The sequence below is a fragment of the Anser brachyrhynchus genome (assembly GCF_964034855.1).
Source record: "Anser brachyrhynchus genome assembly, chromosome: 17".
NCBI lineage: Eukaryota > Metazoa > Chordata > Aves > Anseriformes > Anatidae > Anser > Anser brachyrhynchus.
This window is the reverse complement of record NC_137710.1, coordinates 6,402,097-6,420,512: the sequence shown is the minus strand read 5'-3', so window position 1 is coordinate 6,420,512 and position 18,416 is coordinate 6,402,097. Positions and strand designations below refer to the sequence as shown.

The 18,416-nt window shown below is 55.5% G+C and overlaps 1 protein-coding gene across 7 annotated transcripts in view; it reads right to left on the bottom strand.

Annotated features, from left to right (window-relative positions):
- The window catches only part of MMP17 (matrix metallopeptidase 17), a 54,415-nt gene extending 36,855 nt beyond the window's left edge, over positions 1 to 17,560 (bottom strand). For 3 of the 7 annotated variants that reach the window (XM_080559049.1, XM_080559050.1, XM_080559051.1), the window contains exon 1: positions 2,985 to 3,084. Coding sequence is in view for 3 of the 7 variants with exons in the window: in XM_080559054.1 (XP_080415180.1) it covers positions 17,365 to 17,493 (129 nt within the window). In the remaining 4 variants the exon portion in view is untranslated. Of the gene's footprint in view, positions 1 to 2,984; positions 3,085 to 17,364 lie in introns of those variants that run through there. The other 4 variants (XM_080559055.1, XM_080559052.1, XM_080559054.1 and 1 more) reach the window with 3 other exon arrangements.
- Between the last annotated feature and the right edge of the window lie 856 nt (positions 17,561 to 18,416).

The following is an 18,416-nucleotide window of genomic DNA, read 5'->3' as shown; positions in this document are numbered from 1 at the left end:
TGAGATGTGCTGATCTCAGCACCCTCAGGGCTCTCTGTGAAAGCCAAAAAAAGAAAAAAAAAAAAAACAAATTTTAAATCCATTCCAATTTGCCACTGTCTAGAATGGTAGATTTGGGATGAAACACAGCAGGGGAAGGACAAGTGAAGCCCCAGCTCCTCCAAAACCAGGGCAAAACCCCACGGCTCAGCAGGGGCTGGGATTTCTGCCCCGCACCAGGAGGTGGAGGAGCCGCAGTCCTGCAGCACCGTGGCCAGACCCAGCCCAAAGCTCGGAGGACGAGCACGGCAGCTAAGGGTGGCTGCTGATGGATGGCTGGAGAGGGAGGAACAGCAGAAAACACATTCGGAGTGCTCCGACAGCATTTAATCCGACTAAAAGCCGCGAGCAGGACAGCAGCAGCGAGCAGATGCTGATGGGAACAGCAGCCCACCAGCTCAGCAGGGCCCATTTTAATGGGCTCTTTGTCCACATCGTGTCCGAGTTCCTACACTTAAGCCCTCGTGCTGCACTACAAGGAGCATTAACGCAGCTCCCCGGCTCTCACGGCGTGAGTGACGGATAGGGCAGCTCCTGCACCCACTCGATGGGGTGGTACAGGGAAAGGCTTCTCCACGGCACCTCCCAAAAAACGGTGTGTAAAAAAGCAGCGGGGGGGGGGGCAGGTTATTAAACACACAGAGAGGGGGAGAAGAAAGCACTGCACATCCCGATAGGGAACCTCACAGACTGCTTGGTAAGATGACAAGCATCAGCAGAGAGCAGCAGCAAGAGAGCCCCTGGCGAATACCTGGCTAAATGGGAAACTGCGCTCGACCGTGGCAGCGAGGGCAGCCATCTCAGCACCCTGCTGCCGCCTCCCTTCGCTGCTGGGGGCTCTGCTGGCTCCCCCCATGCGCAGCCCCAGTGAGGAGCCGGTACGGGCAGGATCCGGGCATGTGCCAGCCACCCTGACACCAGGGATGTCCCAGGAAAAGCCCAAACCCCTGCTGCTTGGGCAGAGAAACTGGGGAGGGGGAGAGCAAAAGGCAGCAGAGCCTCCTCCGAGCCACCCCGAGTGCATTTTAACTTTACGTAAGGGTGGACTTTACAGCAAGGCTCCTTTTGAAACGAATCTGATAAGGAAAGGTTAAAGAAGCTTAAATTATTCTCTCTGAACTGGGAGGCTCGAGAGATGCCTTTCATGTTGTTAAGGTACTGGAGACGCAGCCTCATGCAGGCTCTGGCTGCTGCAGGGGCTTCAAGGAAAGACAAGAAGTTTGCAGAAGGTGAGATTTCTTTGCACTTTTGAACTTACCACAATGCAGGCTCCAGCTGGGACTAGACACAGAAGTGATGACACCCCCCATAATTTATTTTTTTTCCTCTAAATTAAGGAGCTGGCTGAATATGCCATTATTCAAGCTCTTTTTGCAGCATTTTTGAACAAAGCATCTCCAGGATACCTCAGGAAAACTGGGGCAGCATCCTCAGATGTTGTCCTTCCCCTTGCTTGGTCGGAGGGACAGAGCAGGTCCTACACGGCCATCACCTAGGGCTCCCCACCCAAGCAAGGTGCAAGTCCAGCACGATGCCCACAGCCCAGGCAGGGCATGCGCAGGTTGCTTGGCTCCCACCCCACGCCCTTTATGGGCGATATGCCCCATGGTAGCAGGACGCTGCACTGTCCATCAGGACAAAGGCTGCTGCAGGGTGGTGTTTTGGGATGCTCTGGTCCAGCTTTGCTCAGCAGCTACCTCCATCCCCGGCCATCAGCACGCTGCGTGTGTCCCGGGGGGTGGCTGCTCCCGGGGGAGGTGTTCCCGGTGTCACGCACTGCAGTGCTCTGCCTGCTCCCTACACCCTGCCAAGAAGCGGATTAGTTAATAGGCGAGCAGGAAATATTTACTGTTTCCCATAACGGGATGTATAAAACTCCCCCAGCGCCCTCTTCAAAGACTGTGAATGCCTTGAACCAAGAATATGCTAATGAAAGGATATGAAAAAAAAAAAAACGTTTTAAGACTTTGCCCTTCTGCCTTTCCGTACAGCAGCCCACTCTCCAAGCCCAGAAATCAAAGGAAGGTGGGTAGACAGGAGCACTGTCCTCGAGGGACCAGCCACTGCCCTGCTCCGGGCAGCTCTGCAGCATCTCCAGCAAGAGCAGGGGGCGAACCCGGCCTGGGGGCTGGTTACTCAGGCTAACGAGCTGGATGAGAGCTGAAGCAGCTACACGGAGAACACATGGTTATGCATCATTTTAATTACGCCCATAATGGCTTTATCTTTTTGTTACCTTATTTCATTATTGAAAACCTTTCTTTCACACGTACATCCTAACTCTTCAATCCAGCCACCAACAAAACCACCTGTGAATAATTTAACGCACCACGAGGCACCAATTCCTCCAAAAGCAGCAGTCTTGGAGCCCCTCTCGGTGCCTGACACTTTGATGGGGCACCAGGGTACCCAGAAGACAACACCATACATCTCTTCCACGCCACACGTGCTCGTTCAGAAGCCATAACGGAGGAGCTTGTGCAAGAAGAGCATCTCGTGGCGACCATCAATATCCAGGAGAGGTCCCTGGCAGGCACACAAGCAGGAGAGCCTGGCAGCGAGCCTGCAGCACCAGCACAGCCAGGAGGGGAAGCCTTCAGCTGCCCAGTCCCTGCTGCCCTGGAGACCCACAGCACAACCAGGGCTGGGCAAGGACATTCCCTTCAGCACCACGACACCAGGGTCAGACAGAGAAGAGCCACCACAGTGTGTCAGCACAGAGGAGGTCTCACACTACTGAGAAGTGCCAGTGCCCCCAGGGAGGTGCAGGCAGAGCCTCACCCCCAGGGGCAAGCAGCTTGTTGTAGCCCACAGCCAGCACCTGCTTAATGAACAGTTTTCTAACAAGCTTTGCCAGCTTTCCTAATTACACAGCAGCACAACACCCGAATTTTTCATGTGCCTGCCTCCCTTTTTCCTTCCCATAAAAATGGAGACAAACCCACCTGCACAACGTCTGTCCCAACGCAACTAACAGGACTTGGACCACAGGCATCTGTGCAGCCAGGCTTTTCCCTTCCCTTCCCTTCCTTCCTTGCAGTTATTATAATAAAGACATTACTCCAAGATAACGTCAGATTTTGCAGCGGCACTGATGAAAGCGCAGCTGGCGTTACGTGTTGGGTGCTGGCAGTTCTCTGAACTGATGCAACAACACAGCGGCAAAGCAGCGATTTGCAGCCGATGGCTTCAAGGTGAAGCGCAGGCAACACGAAGTTCCTCCACACCCCTCCCTCAAAACCCAGTGCGTGACCCCTCAAAACCCAGCGGGATGCTCTGGGTTGCCGCCAGCCCTGCGAAGGGCCCAATCCAGCCCCGTGCAGCTGAGCAAACAGCCTTTGCCATGGGGTTTTGTCGTGGCTGGCAGCAAGCTGAATATTCAGAAAGCAACGAGAAATTTGGGCTGTCGAAGTCCAAGCTGTGGTAGTTACAGAGGAGCTTAGGGAGTGAGGAGATGAGTTAGGAGCTTCGGGCTGAGCCCCATCCCCTTCACAACCCCAGGACCCACCCTGCTGCAACAAGCTCATCCTCACCCTCTGACCCAAAACTTAATTCTTCCTTTGTTCAAAACTGGGAGAATTGTCCAAAAAGAAATGGAAAAACAAACAAACAAAAAAAAACAACACAAAAAAAAAAAAAACACACCACACACCCCCAAAAAAGAACCCCAAACCCCAAGTTTCTAATTCATGTGGCCTGATGTCCAATTACCCAAAACAGAGGTGAATCAATGAAAAAGGCTCCTGGGTGCTGGGGAAGCAGCAGTTGGCCTTTCCCAGGGCTGTGCAAAGCCTGGATCGATGCAGCTTTCCGGCTGCCATCCGCATATTCCGTCTCTATCTCCCTATTTGTTCTGGTGATGGGTTGCCAAGGTGTCAAAGTCAAATCATTTGAATTTCTCTTGAAGTGAAAGGTACTCAAGGTTCAAAATTACACCTTGACCCAGGCAGGTCGGTTTGCAGGAATTACCACCAATTTCTCTGGTGGGAGATTGCAAGTGTTCAGAGGAGAAGGAAAATAAAAATGCTACTCCTTTCTTCACCTTGCATACAAATGTGATCTTCTTGCTCTTGACGTAACCACGCTTTAAAGAGCTTCACAAACACCTATTTCCTCATTTGAGCTCACACAGAAGACATATTATCTCTTTTAAATATGTCTTCTCCTTGGCAGTGCGCAGCCTAGCCCCTATCTTTAACATTTTAAGAAGCTGCCAAGTGGTTATTTGCAAAACCGATGTTAGGAGATGGATATAATCTATTTTAAACCTCAGCAAAATTGGCCAATTTCGGGAGGTTTTAACAGACAGCTGAATTACTCACGTCGCACAGATGATGAGATGTGAAACGCAGACCCCATCCCTCCATCCACGCGGGAGCTATTTGGAAAAGGCCCAAACACCTCCCTGCAGAGCAGTGCAACAGGACCCAAGTGGTGCTGGGGACAGCAGCGCCGTCCTTCCAGACCTGGGTCTCAGTTCCCACTCTCCTGAAGGCTTGGCATTGCCATGCTCTGCTCCTTTGGCAGCAAAGCCCAGGGAAAGCACAAGCAATGCCCTGGGGCTCTGCACCCATCCTGCGCCCTCTGCATAGTGCCCTCCCCATGGCACAGATAACCCAGCATCGACCCCAACATGAAAATTCAAGACTCTTCCATCTCACTCGGACTTGTTTTCAAGGTCTGGCTATGTGGTTGCTTAGAGATTTCTGTTTATGTGCTTGTTTTTCCTTTAAACGGCTGAAGTTAGCATTTCATTTAGCGTTACGGAGTGAGGCCAAAAGTATTGGTTCCCGGACAAAACTTCCCGGAGCTCACAGCGGTTTCAATCTTTCGCTAAGGACAGGTCCTGTTGGCCGTGGCGCTGTGCACCCACCAGCACTGGCAGGCCAGCAGCAGAACCGAGCGCCTTGCAGCGCGGGGATGCTCGCTGGGCCTGGAGCTTGCTTCTCTGCCAATTTCCCCGCTGTCACCTCCGATCAGGCTCCCTGCCTTGGCAAATCGGTAGCGACGCGCTCGCCAGCGCTGTTCCAAAAGATTTTTCTCCATCTACGTGCCACCATAATTTTAAACGCGGGGTGTGAATGGGGCTGGATTCAATGCTCCTCGCCCCTGGGGCTGTGGGACAGGCGGTGCCCGGGATCAGCAGCACGGCTCAGGAACCGGGTGCCGTGCTGCCCTGTTCCTCACCGCCGCTGAGTGCGAGCGCAGCGGGGAAGGGAAGACAAATTGCTCTGGGGGAAATCCAATGACCTCCCCGGCAGTGTCAGGGAACATTTGTCAAGTGGCAGAAGCCATTAGCTGTGTCACTGCTCACCTACGGGGAACGGCGCGTCTCTGGTGCCTGGTTAACGCAGACCTGGATGGAGCGGTCCCAGCGATGCCACCTGTGCCAGGAGGAGCTTCTGGTCATAAACCAGATGGGATTTACAGGTCAAAACATCCCCTCACCCCTGTGGGCAGCCAATACAACATGGGCAGTGCATGGGACGAGCGTGCCTGTGTCCGGAGGCCCGGCTCATTAGCAGGTCATTAGTAACGAGCCCAGCGATCATTTCCCAGCACTGCCAGGAGATGGGCAGCTGGGGGGTGTTCCAAAAAGAGCCAGAGAAATGCAGCAGCGTAAATAATAGCAGCGGTAACGTGGCTGCTCTGTTGGGATGCTGTTACAATGGATGAGCTTTCAGGGAGGGCTGAAAAAACGCTGGTTAATATAGGGGAGCCAGAGGCTTGCAGAAGGTGGGATGAGCCGCGCTTCCCATTTGTCACCACCAAAGGACTTCACCAGAGAAAGGAAGCGATGATTCCCCAGCCGTAAAACACGTGGGGCAGAGACAGACTGCAAAAGGTCGCAGCAGGACACGGCAGCCCAGCGTGCAGCGATGCTTCCAGCACCGGCACGGAGTGGGGAGCGAGCGGGAGGCAGAAGCTCCCTGCTCACAGCCCGCTGGGGAGAGGTTCCTCACTGCCCAGCGGCCCAAGGGGATGGGGCAAAGGAGACAAAACTCACAAAAGCCCTGGGAGATTTCTGCAATGAAAACAAGCTTCTCCTTCTTGCAGTTTTGTGCCCAACGACCAGACAAATTCTCAGCTTTAAAAACTAAAATCCGTATCATTCTCACCATGCCTGCCTGCGGCTACACAGAATGCAAGGAAAATGAATGGTCACGGAGCTTGAATATTTGCCGTTTCCCCCCGTCTCTCCCTGCTCTTGCCAGCACTGGCTGCATGCTCGCAGGTCCCCGAACAGCGGGACATGCCCCTTAGCATGACAGCGGGGCGCAGAGTGTGCACAGCGTGCTGCTGGTCAGCAGGCACAGGCAGGATGGAGGCTCCAGCACCTCCGCACACTGCCCCAACGATGTCATGCAAATGCCATGAGCCCACCATGAGGAGCAAGGCAAATGTTTCCCCGAGAGACCCAGTGAGCATTAGGGACCAGACGATGGCCCACATGTGCACATCAGGCCTTGGGTGCTCGCACCGTGGTCTCCACCACCCGTGCCAGCTGCCTGTACCCTGAAGCCAGAGGTGCCTCCAGGGAGGTCTGCAGCCAAAAAAAGCTTTTTACTTGTTGGGCACTAATTCTGCGCTGTTTGGGATAGGATTTACATCACTGAGTACTCTAGGAGGATTTACGTGACCTCATCTTAACTCTCAGTGCATTTCCCTGCAGAAAGTATGATTACTACTTGTGGGAACACAGGCACTGTTCCCAGGTCACAGCTGCAAAGCTGAGCACAGAAACCCAGCGCCCTCCCCTCGCCTTCACCCTGCACATCCACTGCCTTTTCTTTCTGCTTGTCCTCGTAGGAAAACCATCGTCACTCGTAAATCTGTGTTCAAGTACTTTCTCCCCGCACTGTTTAGCGCTCTGCCACGTTTCCTAATCCTGTTTTGCACAGTCCCAAGCAGCTCTCCGCCTTCCCCTGGCTCCCAGGGCTGGTAAGCAGGTTGCTATTGAAGCTCTTCCAGGTTACTGAACTGCGATGGTAATGCAGCTTGTTTCCCATCAGCTGAGGGCAGCGTGCCGGGGACATCATTTATTTTCCATGTTTATTTATGTCAGGAGAGTCCTTAAAGGATTTGTTTGCAGCTGCTCCAGCGGCTGCTCATCCCGAGGTCAGCTCCTGCGCCCGCCAGCCTGGCCTGGGGAGAGCGCAGTGCTGGCTCTGCTTCGTCCTTCGGCTGGGAGGATGCCGTGGAAACAACTCAGTCCTTTGTGATCCTTAATGAAGAGCAGGAGCTCCCTTTTTCCATCTAATAGGCACTTATGGCCCTCGAAGGTAAAGAAACGTGGGCACGCAGCCTCTGCTGTGTTTCTACCCCAGCACCCACGGATGATGCCCAGACCCTGCACCCTCTCCAGGTGGTCCAGGAGGGCACTTCGCCTCCCCCAGCTGCCGCCCAGCCCCTCTCGGCTCCTTGGAGCACCTCGAGGTGATGTGCTGGGAGGAGCTGGCTGTCAGTTTGTTTTCTCTCTAGGGTTCAAGGCTACCCTGGAGAAGGAGAGCGTGCCATATCAATCGCCTCCGTTGTCCTCGCAACCATCCGGGCAAAGAAACATTTGTTATTTTGTGACAGTTCCCTGCGGAGGCTGGTCAGGCATCCTATCTGCTCGCATGGTGGAGCTGGCAGTCTTGCCAGAAACTCTGCTTTAAAGGGTTTTGCAGCATTAATTAAATTTCTACAGTTGCGTCTATTGGCTCTGAATATGATCTGGGCTTTCTGAGCACGTGTAGATGGGCTCAGCTCCTTGCCCCCATTCAGACCTGGCTCTGCACAAGCCTGGCTCCCAGCACTGAATTCCTTGTATGCAATGTTGGGAATACAACTGAAGGGAAATCTGCTCAGGACCGTCAGGGTTCAGACACCATGTGGGTCTTGATAATGTAGAGGCTGAGAAATGATCCCAGAGCCACAAGAAAGCAGATGTCCTTGCCCTGAGAAACAATTCCTCTAAGCAGACAAGCAAAAACGATTATCTGTGATTGCACAGACAGGCGTGATGTGGCTGGGACAGCAAGCGAGTCACCCCAAGGACTCCAGATGAATTTGACACAAAGCTGCCACAGCTCAGGCTCCCTTTCCACTCCTACGACGCACGGCCCGTGCCCTGGGCTGGCACCGATGACCTCCACCAGTATCACCGGAATTTACAGACGCTTCCTTCCAGGAAACCATGGGTGGAAGAGAACGGAGCTGCCAAGCGCCCAGGAGACGCAGGAGACAGGTTGCCTTTAACGGCTGCAGGTATTTGCTAAGAGGCAGAGGGGAAAGTGCAGAATTAGAGCATGGAGGTGCGTAAGACATTTTGCAGATTTTACCTACTTAAAGCACGGCTGCTGTCACCGTGCAGCGATTTAGTGACCAAAAGCCAGCACCAAGGGGCAGGCACCTGCCTGCATACCACGGGCAGGTTCCCAACGCCTGCACCCAGCGCAGCACACACGTTATTTCCTCGGATATTTCCCCAGTTTCCACAAGAGGGCACCGGCACGACACCGCCGGGGACACAGCGGTGTCCCCAGGCAGCGCCCGCTGATCCCCACCGCAGAACAGGGCTTCCAGAAAGCCCCCAGGTGCAGGAGGGTGCTCTTCTGGAGAGGCTCTGCTAGTGCTGAAGGTCTCCGGAGAGGGGCCTGGCATGGGAAGAGTGACCCACCGCCATCACCACCACGACCGCCGCCACCCATCTCCGCTGACCCCCTCCATCCCGCAGGCGCGCAGCACCAGGCCGCGAGGCCCGCCGTGTTACTTGAGGTAGGGTCTGCAGGGAGCAGAGGAGCTGCTCCTCTGGCAAACGGCTGTGTCTGCAGGGTGCTGGCGTGCCCCAGACACACACCAATGTGGGGACAGACCTGGCTGGAAAGAGAGAGACCGGGGAAAGTAAACCCCCAGGTGACAGGAGGCTGCCTGAGAAGGGCTGGCCCGGCTCAGCCCTTGGAATCACAGAGCAGACCCTAGGGGTGCACCTACCCCGACCCGGGTGTCAGCCACCTCATCTCCCGGTGTCCGGGAGGCAGAAGCCACTTCAGGGCATCACCTGGGAGAGCTGCGAGCAAGGACTTAGACTGTTTTACCTCACACACCAGCAAATTTATAGCACCCACTCAGAGGAGAGATAAAAGGAAGCAGTGCCGACCTGTGCCCACACCAAGCGACACAGCGCCAGGCCTCCCATGAAACCAGCAATGAGACGAGGAGGTGCAAATGCAGCATCATTACGTATTCACTCACCCCCTTGTTCAGAGCCCAGGTTTCACAAAAACACATGAGAAGGGCTCTTGGGCTGCTCAGCCCCAGCTAGCACCTCCTCCCCTTCTTGCTGTGAGCAAGCCAGGCACAAACACCCTTCCCCTCCGGCTCCCCACGGCAACATCGCGAGCGGGGCCAAGACTCACCGCGGGCCGACGACTCGCCACGACACGACTCTACACACTGCTGCGGTTTGAGTAGAGGAAGGGACCCTGTGAAAGCCATCCAGCGCCAGACAGGACTGGACACCTTCATGAGGAGAAGCCTTTGAATATTAGAGCACCTGGTGCTTGGAGCCCAGGCTGCCTTTCATAGAACCACACGGTTTAGTCAGCAACCACATCTAGTCTCTCAGGTACCTGGTGTTCATGGCTCTGAGCACAGAAAAATAAATGTGAGGTCTTCTTGGGGGAGTTTTTGAATCCAGGTGAGCTTGCAGAAGACTACTGAAATCTCCCCGCTCACTGCCTGTCTGGGCCCTGGAGCACAGCAGCTGCTTTCCTCTACATTATCTTGATCTTGCTGGACACTGAGTGAGTGCATACCAAAGCACGAGGTGTATTAGAAATGCCAAAACAGCAGCAGATTGTCTGACAGGGCTGTCATTCTATCATGAAATATGACATGCATCCAGCCCGGGAGGAAGAACGGGATTGCTGTACACTTTAGTGCCGGCTGAGGCCAAGCAAGATTATTCCTCGTTTCAGAGTCTCATTGATCAGGCCTGGAGGATACATTTCTGCAGCGTAAACAAAACGTGGTGAAAGTCCCAAACCACCTAACTCTCCTCAGCTGTGCTTTCCTATCAAACACATTGCCATTTCATGTGTGTCTGTGAGGGGGTTCCCTTTCCCATTCCCTTTTGCTCTTGCACAGAAAAGCATCTCTGACGTGAAGGGTGCAGAGGTAGAGACAGCAACATACTCTGGTTTGGTACAGAGCAACGGGGAATTTGCCAAGTGACAACAAAACGGAGAACGAACAAGACAAATAAAAGCCAACTGAATGCAGAGAAGACACCAAAGAAGCAAAGACACTTCTCGAGCAGCGTGGCTGGCCACCCTTCTGGTAGCAGACGTGCCAGAAGGACAGCGACAATTAACCAAACACACGGAATGAGGTGGAACAGGCCCGGGGACCTCACCACGGTCCCCACCATGCACCAAGCCTGGGCCAAGCTCCAGCTGGGATACAGGGACTGCTGGGTGGCTGTAATGCCTCTGGAGAAGATCCCTCACGGTGGGCTCAGGAAAACCAGGAGAGACTGCTTTATTTCTCTCTCACTCAGCAAGATCTTAAAGGCAAGAAGCAGTGTCCTGAGGTGCAATTCAGTCAGGACACCAGCCCTAGTACTTCTGTGTGTGACATCTCGCTGAGAAACACAAGTTGTTATGAAGGGTTGAGCAATACGCCGACCATCCAAGTCTGAGGACAAGCAGTATTGCCGAGAGGTGTGGTGGTTTGGACAGCCTGTAGCTGCCAACCACGTGAACCCTTCTTCAGATGAGTGTGTCCAGCTTGCCTCTCGGTAGGGATCCCATGTGACTGCCTTCCTTGCACACCCATCTTTTCCGTCTTTTATCCCATTCAGGCCCCTCCAAAGTCAGTTGGTCCCAACAGCGCTCCCAGATCTGCTCCCTCAACCTCAAAAAACCCTCAGATGGCGAGGTTCCCAAACGCTGACAACCCATGAAGTTTTCTTTTGCTCTGGTAACAATCTGCCATCTCCAGCAAGGGTCACTTGGTGGGAAGAAAGGTGGAAAAAGTCCTGAGCTGGATGGTTTGGGATGGGGGCCTTTGGGAAACTGTACAAGGGTTAGGTGCCTCCACCGCAGTGCAGGACGGGCAACCTACACAACCCGGGACAGCAGCTGCAAAGGGTATTTCAGACCTCTGTTGAAACAGTCCAGACATCTCATCTCCCTCTTGTATTTTGGATGGTGGAAGCTTTTGTGTGGCGCCTGAAAGAAGGATGTGCATAGGGAGGTTTCAAAAGATGAACTCGAATTGCAGAGTAAACTGAGGATGTAACGGCAGAGCCTGGCTGTCGGGTGATCTTCAGCAGCTGGGAGCTGAGCCGCAGGGGATGCCGTTTGGGGTTTGTTAAATAACAAGACAATATAATCCAAACATGTCCATCACCTTCCAGCAAGGACCCTGTGACACAGGTAAAATTGCTTTTTTCACCCAAAAGATCAATATTGTCAGGATGAAATAATATGTCAGATGATGTGAACAACTCCACCTGACCACTGACAGTCAACAGGCATAAAATCCCTCTGGAAAAAATAGAAAGAAAAAAAAAGAAACCCCACACCCACGAATATTCTGCCACTCTCCAAATCACCTTATTGGGATTGTTCTTGCTGGGCACTGTAGATCATCTCCAGATTTCTTGGAAGAACGATTTGCTGTGCCCATGGTTTGCTCTGATGCAGGAAATTCCTCAGATTTAATCGGGTTCTCTTCTATTAAATCACCATGGCTAATCAAACCGTCAGTCTCACCTGAAGACCACACTCCTCGGTGAACTCTGGTATTTACTCCATGTCAGTCACTGCAGGACTTCTCTCTGAAGAAACCTGTTGTCAGAGGCAGTTTCTCATGACGCTCGTCTAAAACTCTCCAGTTCTGCTCGACTTCAGCAGCTTCTTCCTTCGCCCCCGCACGCCTGCTTTGTTTTTTGCACTGGATTTAACTTCGCATATGTGGTTTGGTTTGTTTTTTTAATGTAACATCAAATCTCTTAATTCTCTGACCCAGAAATCAGAGACAATCCTCATAAAAATCTGGGACAAAGAAGACACATGCAGATGCACGAGCGCATCGGGAAGAGCTTCTGAAACTCCCAAATCTACCCATTTAAAGTGATTTTGATTAAAGAAAGCATTTTGAAAACTACTGCTTTCAGAGCTCAGGTTATTTTGAAAGCAAACCCTTGCTTTTCAAGAGCAGCTCTCCCCTAACTGAGAGGCTTTCAGGAGTGACAAGGAGGTGGCCCAGGCTTCCCACCTGCTGTTGGGCTGCATGGGGTGCACTGCATTTAGAAGCAGGGCTCCTCCCTCGGGCATTGTCCCCCCCATGAGGCCGGATGAGCCCCGAGGTCCCGGCTGGGCATGTGCCCGCTCTCGCGGCACTCCAGAAATAAAGGTTTCTTCTGTTGCAGTGTGACCTTTCCGAGCCGCACAGTCCATTCCTGCAGCGGTTTTGCCAATGAGTAAATAATGAGAAATTAGCACGCGGCCCCAGCGATGACTCACGGCGAGCTGCTAGCGCTAATGAACTCGCGGGGACAAAGCAGGGTGTCGGGGACATCCGAGAGCCTGCTTTCGTGACAGCGTCACCCGTGTCACACCCGTGTCCGTGGCGGGCAGCTCCTGGAGCTCGCTGTCACCGCAGGCGCCAGGCTGGGAGAGCCCCGGCTGGCCACAGCAGGGATGGGAACGTGCTGCGCTTCACATCACCTCTTTGCAAGTTAATTTAACGAGGGAGAATAATCAAATCCTGCAGGAGCGAGGTGGCTGAGTCAGGTGCAGACAGCGACCTCCATTGCATGAACACCACGATGATTTTAGGGGAAATAGAAGGGCACAGGGGCATAGCTCCTTCCCATCCTCCACCAAGCCGGGTCAGGGCTCGGGGAGGGGAGTTTTGGTCCCAGGACGCCCGAATACATCCTGGCCCACCCCAAGGACACCAGGCACGGTTTGGACAGCAGCACCCAGTGAGGCGAGGGCTCGCCTGCTCCATTGCCAGCACTGCTCCCCCAGGCATGGGAAAGCCCCCAGTGACACTAAAGCGGGTAATTTAGCTTAACTACCCCGGGTAGTTCACACGGCTGGGCCCACAATAGCAGCCAAGCATGGGACAAAATTGCATTACTGTATCTCGAGGTCTGGGGAACTCATATCTGAAAAGGAAATAGCAGTTCAGACCAGCCAGGGCTTTAATACCAGATTAAATGCTTTCACAGGAGCCTGTCTATTTGGAAGCTTCCAGCCAGCCTTTTGTCAAGCCAATTTAGTTTGCATTGTACTTTGGCTTCAAGAGGTACCTTAAAATGTAACCAGCAGTGCTTTTTCTTTTTTTTTCTTTTTTTTTCCCATGGTAGCGTAAGCTTTCTTGGAGGGAATTCATGAACCTGGGATGGGCGCAGCTCTGTGCTGGAAGGGAACGCAGCGCTTTCATGGCAGAGGGGCCAAGCAAAGCTCCTCGCCCCTACGCAGTTGGCCTGAATGCATCGTTGTTTGGGGAACCTACTATTTCGTCCTGCAACACTTGCCATTTCAGAAGGCTGAAGGAAGCTCCAACTGGGATCATCAATTTTTAATTTCCCCATTAGCAGAAACAGAACGCTACACGTCTGGTAGTTTCTCGCTGTAGAAGGAACAGCTTAACTCCACACAAGGGTTTTGCTGCTAAGGGCTAATTGTCCCAGACCCCGAGACAGACCACCCGCCGTGCCTCGCAGAGGCCGTGCCCTGCCCCGGATGCTGCCGTGGGGCAATTCGGGAAAGCTCCCAGCCGAGTGGGAGGGAGGTGATCACACGTGGGCACAGCTGAGGGATGGGGTAAATGGATGCTCTGGTTCCTCAGCTGCTCCAGGGGCAGGCCGAGCACCACTGAAACACCAACCCGGGGCCCATCTCCCCAGCAGGGATGGGATTTGCTTTGAAATCCAGCACCTGGGAGGTGCAGGGCACAGGCTGTTCCGCAGCCCTCACCCTCTTGCCCGCTCCCCGAGGTGGGGACAGAGGAACCTCTGTGTGTCCCCAGCCCACCGGGGGGGCTCAGTGCCGCCCTGCTCTCCCCCAGCACATCCTTGTCATTCAAATGAGAAGCAGGCACAAAGGCGAGGGCCCTGCCCCGAACAAAGAGCCGCTTGGGACCGCGAGGGGGACGCGGTCCATGGCCTCCACCGATGAATGCAAATGCCTCCATCCCCTGGGAGCAACTCCTCCAGTAACAACACAGACCGGCATTGTGAGCAGGAGGCATCGCTCATACGCAAGCCCCCAGGAATGCCCAGCGAGCCCCAGCTGGGGAAACGCCTGGGGAGCACAGGCAAACCTTCCCTGTCACCCTCAACCATGCAGTCGAGAAGAAGAGGCTCACACTCAGCTTCCCTGCACCCACGCTCTCACACCCAAACTAAAACTTCTCTGGCGCTCCCACGTCCCTTGTCACCCGCAGGGCCCGCATCCGTGCGGGCTGATCTCGTGATGCCACCACCACCACCACCACGGCCCCAGCACCAGGGCAAAGCCTCTCCCTCGGGGCAAAGCTTGCTCGGCTTCGACCCGCACCCCGTTCCCCACCAGGACCCGCAGCAGGGGTAAGGCAGCCCAGCCGCAGGAGCTGCTGGTTCAGCATTAGGCTCGTTTTCAAGCCGGCGGGTCTCCAGGTCAACATTGATCGCACCGCGCCGGCTCTTACAAAAAATGAAAGCTAAAGGCAGCCCTCCCTCCGGACCTGGTTCAAAGCCCAGAGGAGGCAGAGCCCTCATTACTCGCTTACTGCTAACGTGTGTGAAGTTCTCACTGCCCAGGCCCCTGAGACGCTCGAGTCAAACAGCCATAAAAAGATGCAATTTGGGACGGTTGCAGGTACCCGCTGGTTTTCAGTGTGCCGGTGAGGGAGGTGGGGGGGTTCGTTGTAGAAAAGGCAGCAGTGCAAATGGCAAAGTAGTAAATCTCAGACCCAACGGGCTAAAATTCAAGGAAAAGACTCAAATCGAGCTCCATTCCACCTGCTATTTTATGCTCTCTTTGTTAAAGCAGCTAATGGAGAACAATAAAAACATTAATAATCAAGCTAGATTTATAAACTGGGCAGGATATTCCACTGGTAATGAAATCTGTAGAATCGGTCAGGATTATATTGCTTTGGGCAGCACTCTAACAAGAGCTGCCGTTGAATTATAGCCCTCGTTCCTTTTGCTGAACTTTAATTTGGCCCAGCATCGCTGCTTCATCCAACCCAAAGCCATGCAGGACTGGAGCAGGGCACGCAGCTCGGAGGCGCAGCCCTGCTCGGCGCAGAAGGCGTCGCAGCTGCTGGGGGGGTATTTTGAACGCGGGAGCTCTGTTGACATTGTGCTCTATTTGCTGCAGAGAACCGCTGGATATGATTTTCAAAGGTTAGCGGAGCTTTCGATTGCCATGGTTTCATGCTTCCTAGCTTTCAAATATTTGGTTGAAATGCATCACAGATCTTTAATTTCTTAGTTGCTTCATAAGGTGGATGTCAAATAATTATTCTGAAAGTGCTCGCTTCCCCCACACTGGTATTTTCCTGACAAACACCTCCAAAAACACCTGGCATTTTCTGCTCCCTGCTGCTCACGAGCACAAACCTGCTTTACAGTCAATCCAGTCCTATTCCCACCCGTGCCGTCACAAGCCAAAGAGATGGATTTGCCCCAGAAGCACACCCATGGGAGGGGAGAAATCACCGAGACGCGCATCGAGCATCATCCAGTCCCTACTCCCCAGCCAAAACAGGGCTGGGTCTTACAGCCCTCGGTACCTCCCCTCACCCACATTCACCTCCGCACAGCTCTCACCGTCCCCGGCACCGTTCCTCCCCGAGACAGCCCCAGCTCTCCGGCACGGGTTTGAACTGCTCAGATCCAGCCCAGGACAAAAAGTACCTTGATGCCCAAGGGCTGTCAGCGGGAACTAATAAGTCCCCTCGAGTGTTAACACTTAACCTGTTAAAGCTGCGTGCAGCACACAGGGTAGCAAGGGTAAAAGCAGGTCAAAGATGAAGTTTGAGTCAAATTGATTGGGGCAGAATACACCAATTTATGTGCTGTTTGCATTAAATATTAATCCCAGCTTTAACATTTGGTTACAGAGGGAAGCAAATGCACCGTAATAATGCAGATGTGCCTCATTTTCCCCACATTTCCTATTCTGCCAGGAACCGAGGGGGAAGGACATCCTTTGTCCTCCCCAGAGCCCAGGCAGGGGCTGGGGAAGCAGCCTGGGAGCAGGAGCAGCGCTTGGCGGTGGCAGCGGCAGCGTCCTGGCGCACTGCTCCGTGCGAGCCCCCCCTGTTAGGTAACCCTGCCGCGCCGCAAAAGCCTCCCTCCCTCCTTCGCAGCGGCATGCAGGCAGCGGTTTGAAATTTGCTGAATTTCGGGGAATTTCTCCGAAGTGGCAGGTCCAGCCCCAGAACCGCTCGGCCATGCCCAGCGGCGGCCGGCTTCCCGGCAGCTGGGTGTGCTGGGGTCGTGGGGCTTCTCCTCCCTGCGCCGAGGTCTCCTCTCGCTGCGGCTGGCTTCAGCTGCAAGAAACTTTTCCTCCTCCAAGAGAAAAGCCTCGGGCTCTGCCCGTGAAGCTGCACGGACCTGCTGGCACCGTGATGTGCCAGGGACACGAGGTAAACCTTGCTGCCCGGTAGAAACCTGCCTGCAAACGGAGCGGGCACCCGCGTGCGGAGAAGGGGGACCACGAGCACACCCGGGTGGGAAAAGCACCGCAGCCTGCACGGAGCATCCCCCACCTCGTCCCTGAGCTGGACCCCAGCCCAGGGCTGGCTCTCCCACCAAACGTGCCATTTCAGCTCTCCTGCTGCCAATTCCTGTGCCACCACCGCGGGCGGAGAGCCTTTGGGAGCGGGCAGCCCTTTCCTAGAGCCCGAAAAAATTGCCATCCGGGTGGGAGCGCCGCTGGGGCCGTCGTCCTGTGGGCACAGGGCTGGGGGAAACTTGGGGGGCGGGGGGGCGATGGCTGCAAGGGGACACACAGGGCACAAGGGGGGGGGCACGACACAGCGGGCGCAAGGCGGGGGGACACCGGCGACACCGGCTTCCGTGGGTGCCTGGGGGACGCATCCTCCGAGGGGTGCTGGCCTTGGAGGGGGGGGGGGACACTGGGTGCTAAGGGGGGCAGCGTGCAGGGGGTGCCGGGGCGCTCGGGGGGTGCCAGCTGGAGGGCACCGGAGCATCTCCAGCCGCCGGAGCCGGCCGGGGAGGGGGAAGAGGAAAAAAAGGGGGGGGGGGGGGGGGTCGAGAGGCGGGGGGGTGGGGGGTCGGAGAGGAGCGGGGGTCCGCGGGTAACTCACAACTCCCCGGCTGATGTCGTCCGCCGCGGGGGTGGGCGCCGCGGGCGCCTCCCGGCACGCCAGCCAGAGGGCGACGACGAGGAGCATCCCCCGGCGGGGGGCGCGGGGCCGGCCGGCGGGGCTCAGCATCCCCCCGCGCCCCGCACCTCCCGCCGCCGCCTCCGCCGCCCCCCCCGGCAGGGCCCGGCCCCGGCCCCTGCCCCGCTCCGGGCTCCGCCGGGCCGCGGGGCTCCGCGCAACATCCGCGCTGCCGCCGCCGGGCGCGGGGGGCTCGGCTCCGCTCCGCTCCGAGCCGGGGGCGCGGCTCCGGGGGCGCGCTCACATCGCCCCCCCGGCCGGAGCGGGGAGCGCAGCGGAGCGCGGCTGGGCTGCTGCTGCCATGCACCCCTCTGCGGCCGGCCGCCGGCTGGGGGGGAGGAGGAGGAGGAGGAGGAGGAGGAAGGATGCTAATGAGGGAGGCGGTGCCGCGCTCCGGCGGGGAGGGGGCGGTGCGGAGCGCCGGGAGCGGGGTGCTGTGCGGCGCCGAGCTCGGCACGGCTCGGCTCGGCCCTGCTCGGCTGCTCCCAGGAGAGCTCCCAGCCCCTAAGGGCACCTTGCGCCACCTCTCAGCTTCCGGACGGCGCCGCTTCTGCTCGTTTCTGGCCGCTTCCCAGCGCGGGGGTGCCGGGGAGGGGGCCGTGCATCCCCTGACCTAGGTGCATCCCCCACCTAGGGGGGCACCCCAGTGGTGGGGGGCACCCAGACACCCCCAGCGCCCCCGGGCTGAGGGTGAAAAACGTGCTTCGTGAGCGGCATCCGCACTCCCCACGTCCCGTTAGCACACTGATGTACTCAACAGCTTTGGGAAGTATCTCTGAAGTTGTTTTAAAAAAGAGACTGCAAACGTGAAGGGAAAGGGAAAGGGGGAAAAAGGGGAAAGGGGGGAAACAGGTGGGAAAGGGGGAAACAGGTGGGAAAGGGAAAAGTGATAAAAGAAAAGAGAAGAGAAAAGAAAAGAGAAAAGAAGAGGAGAGAAGAGGAGAGAAAAGAAGAGGAGAGAAAAGGAGAGGAGA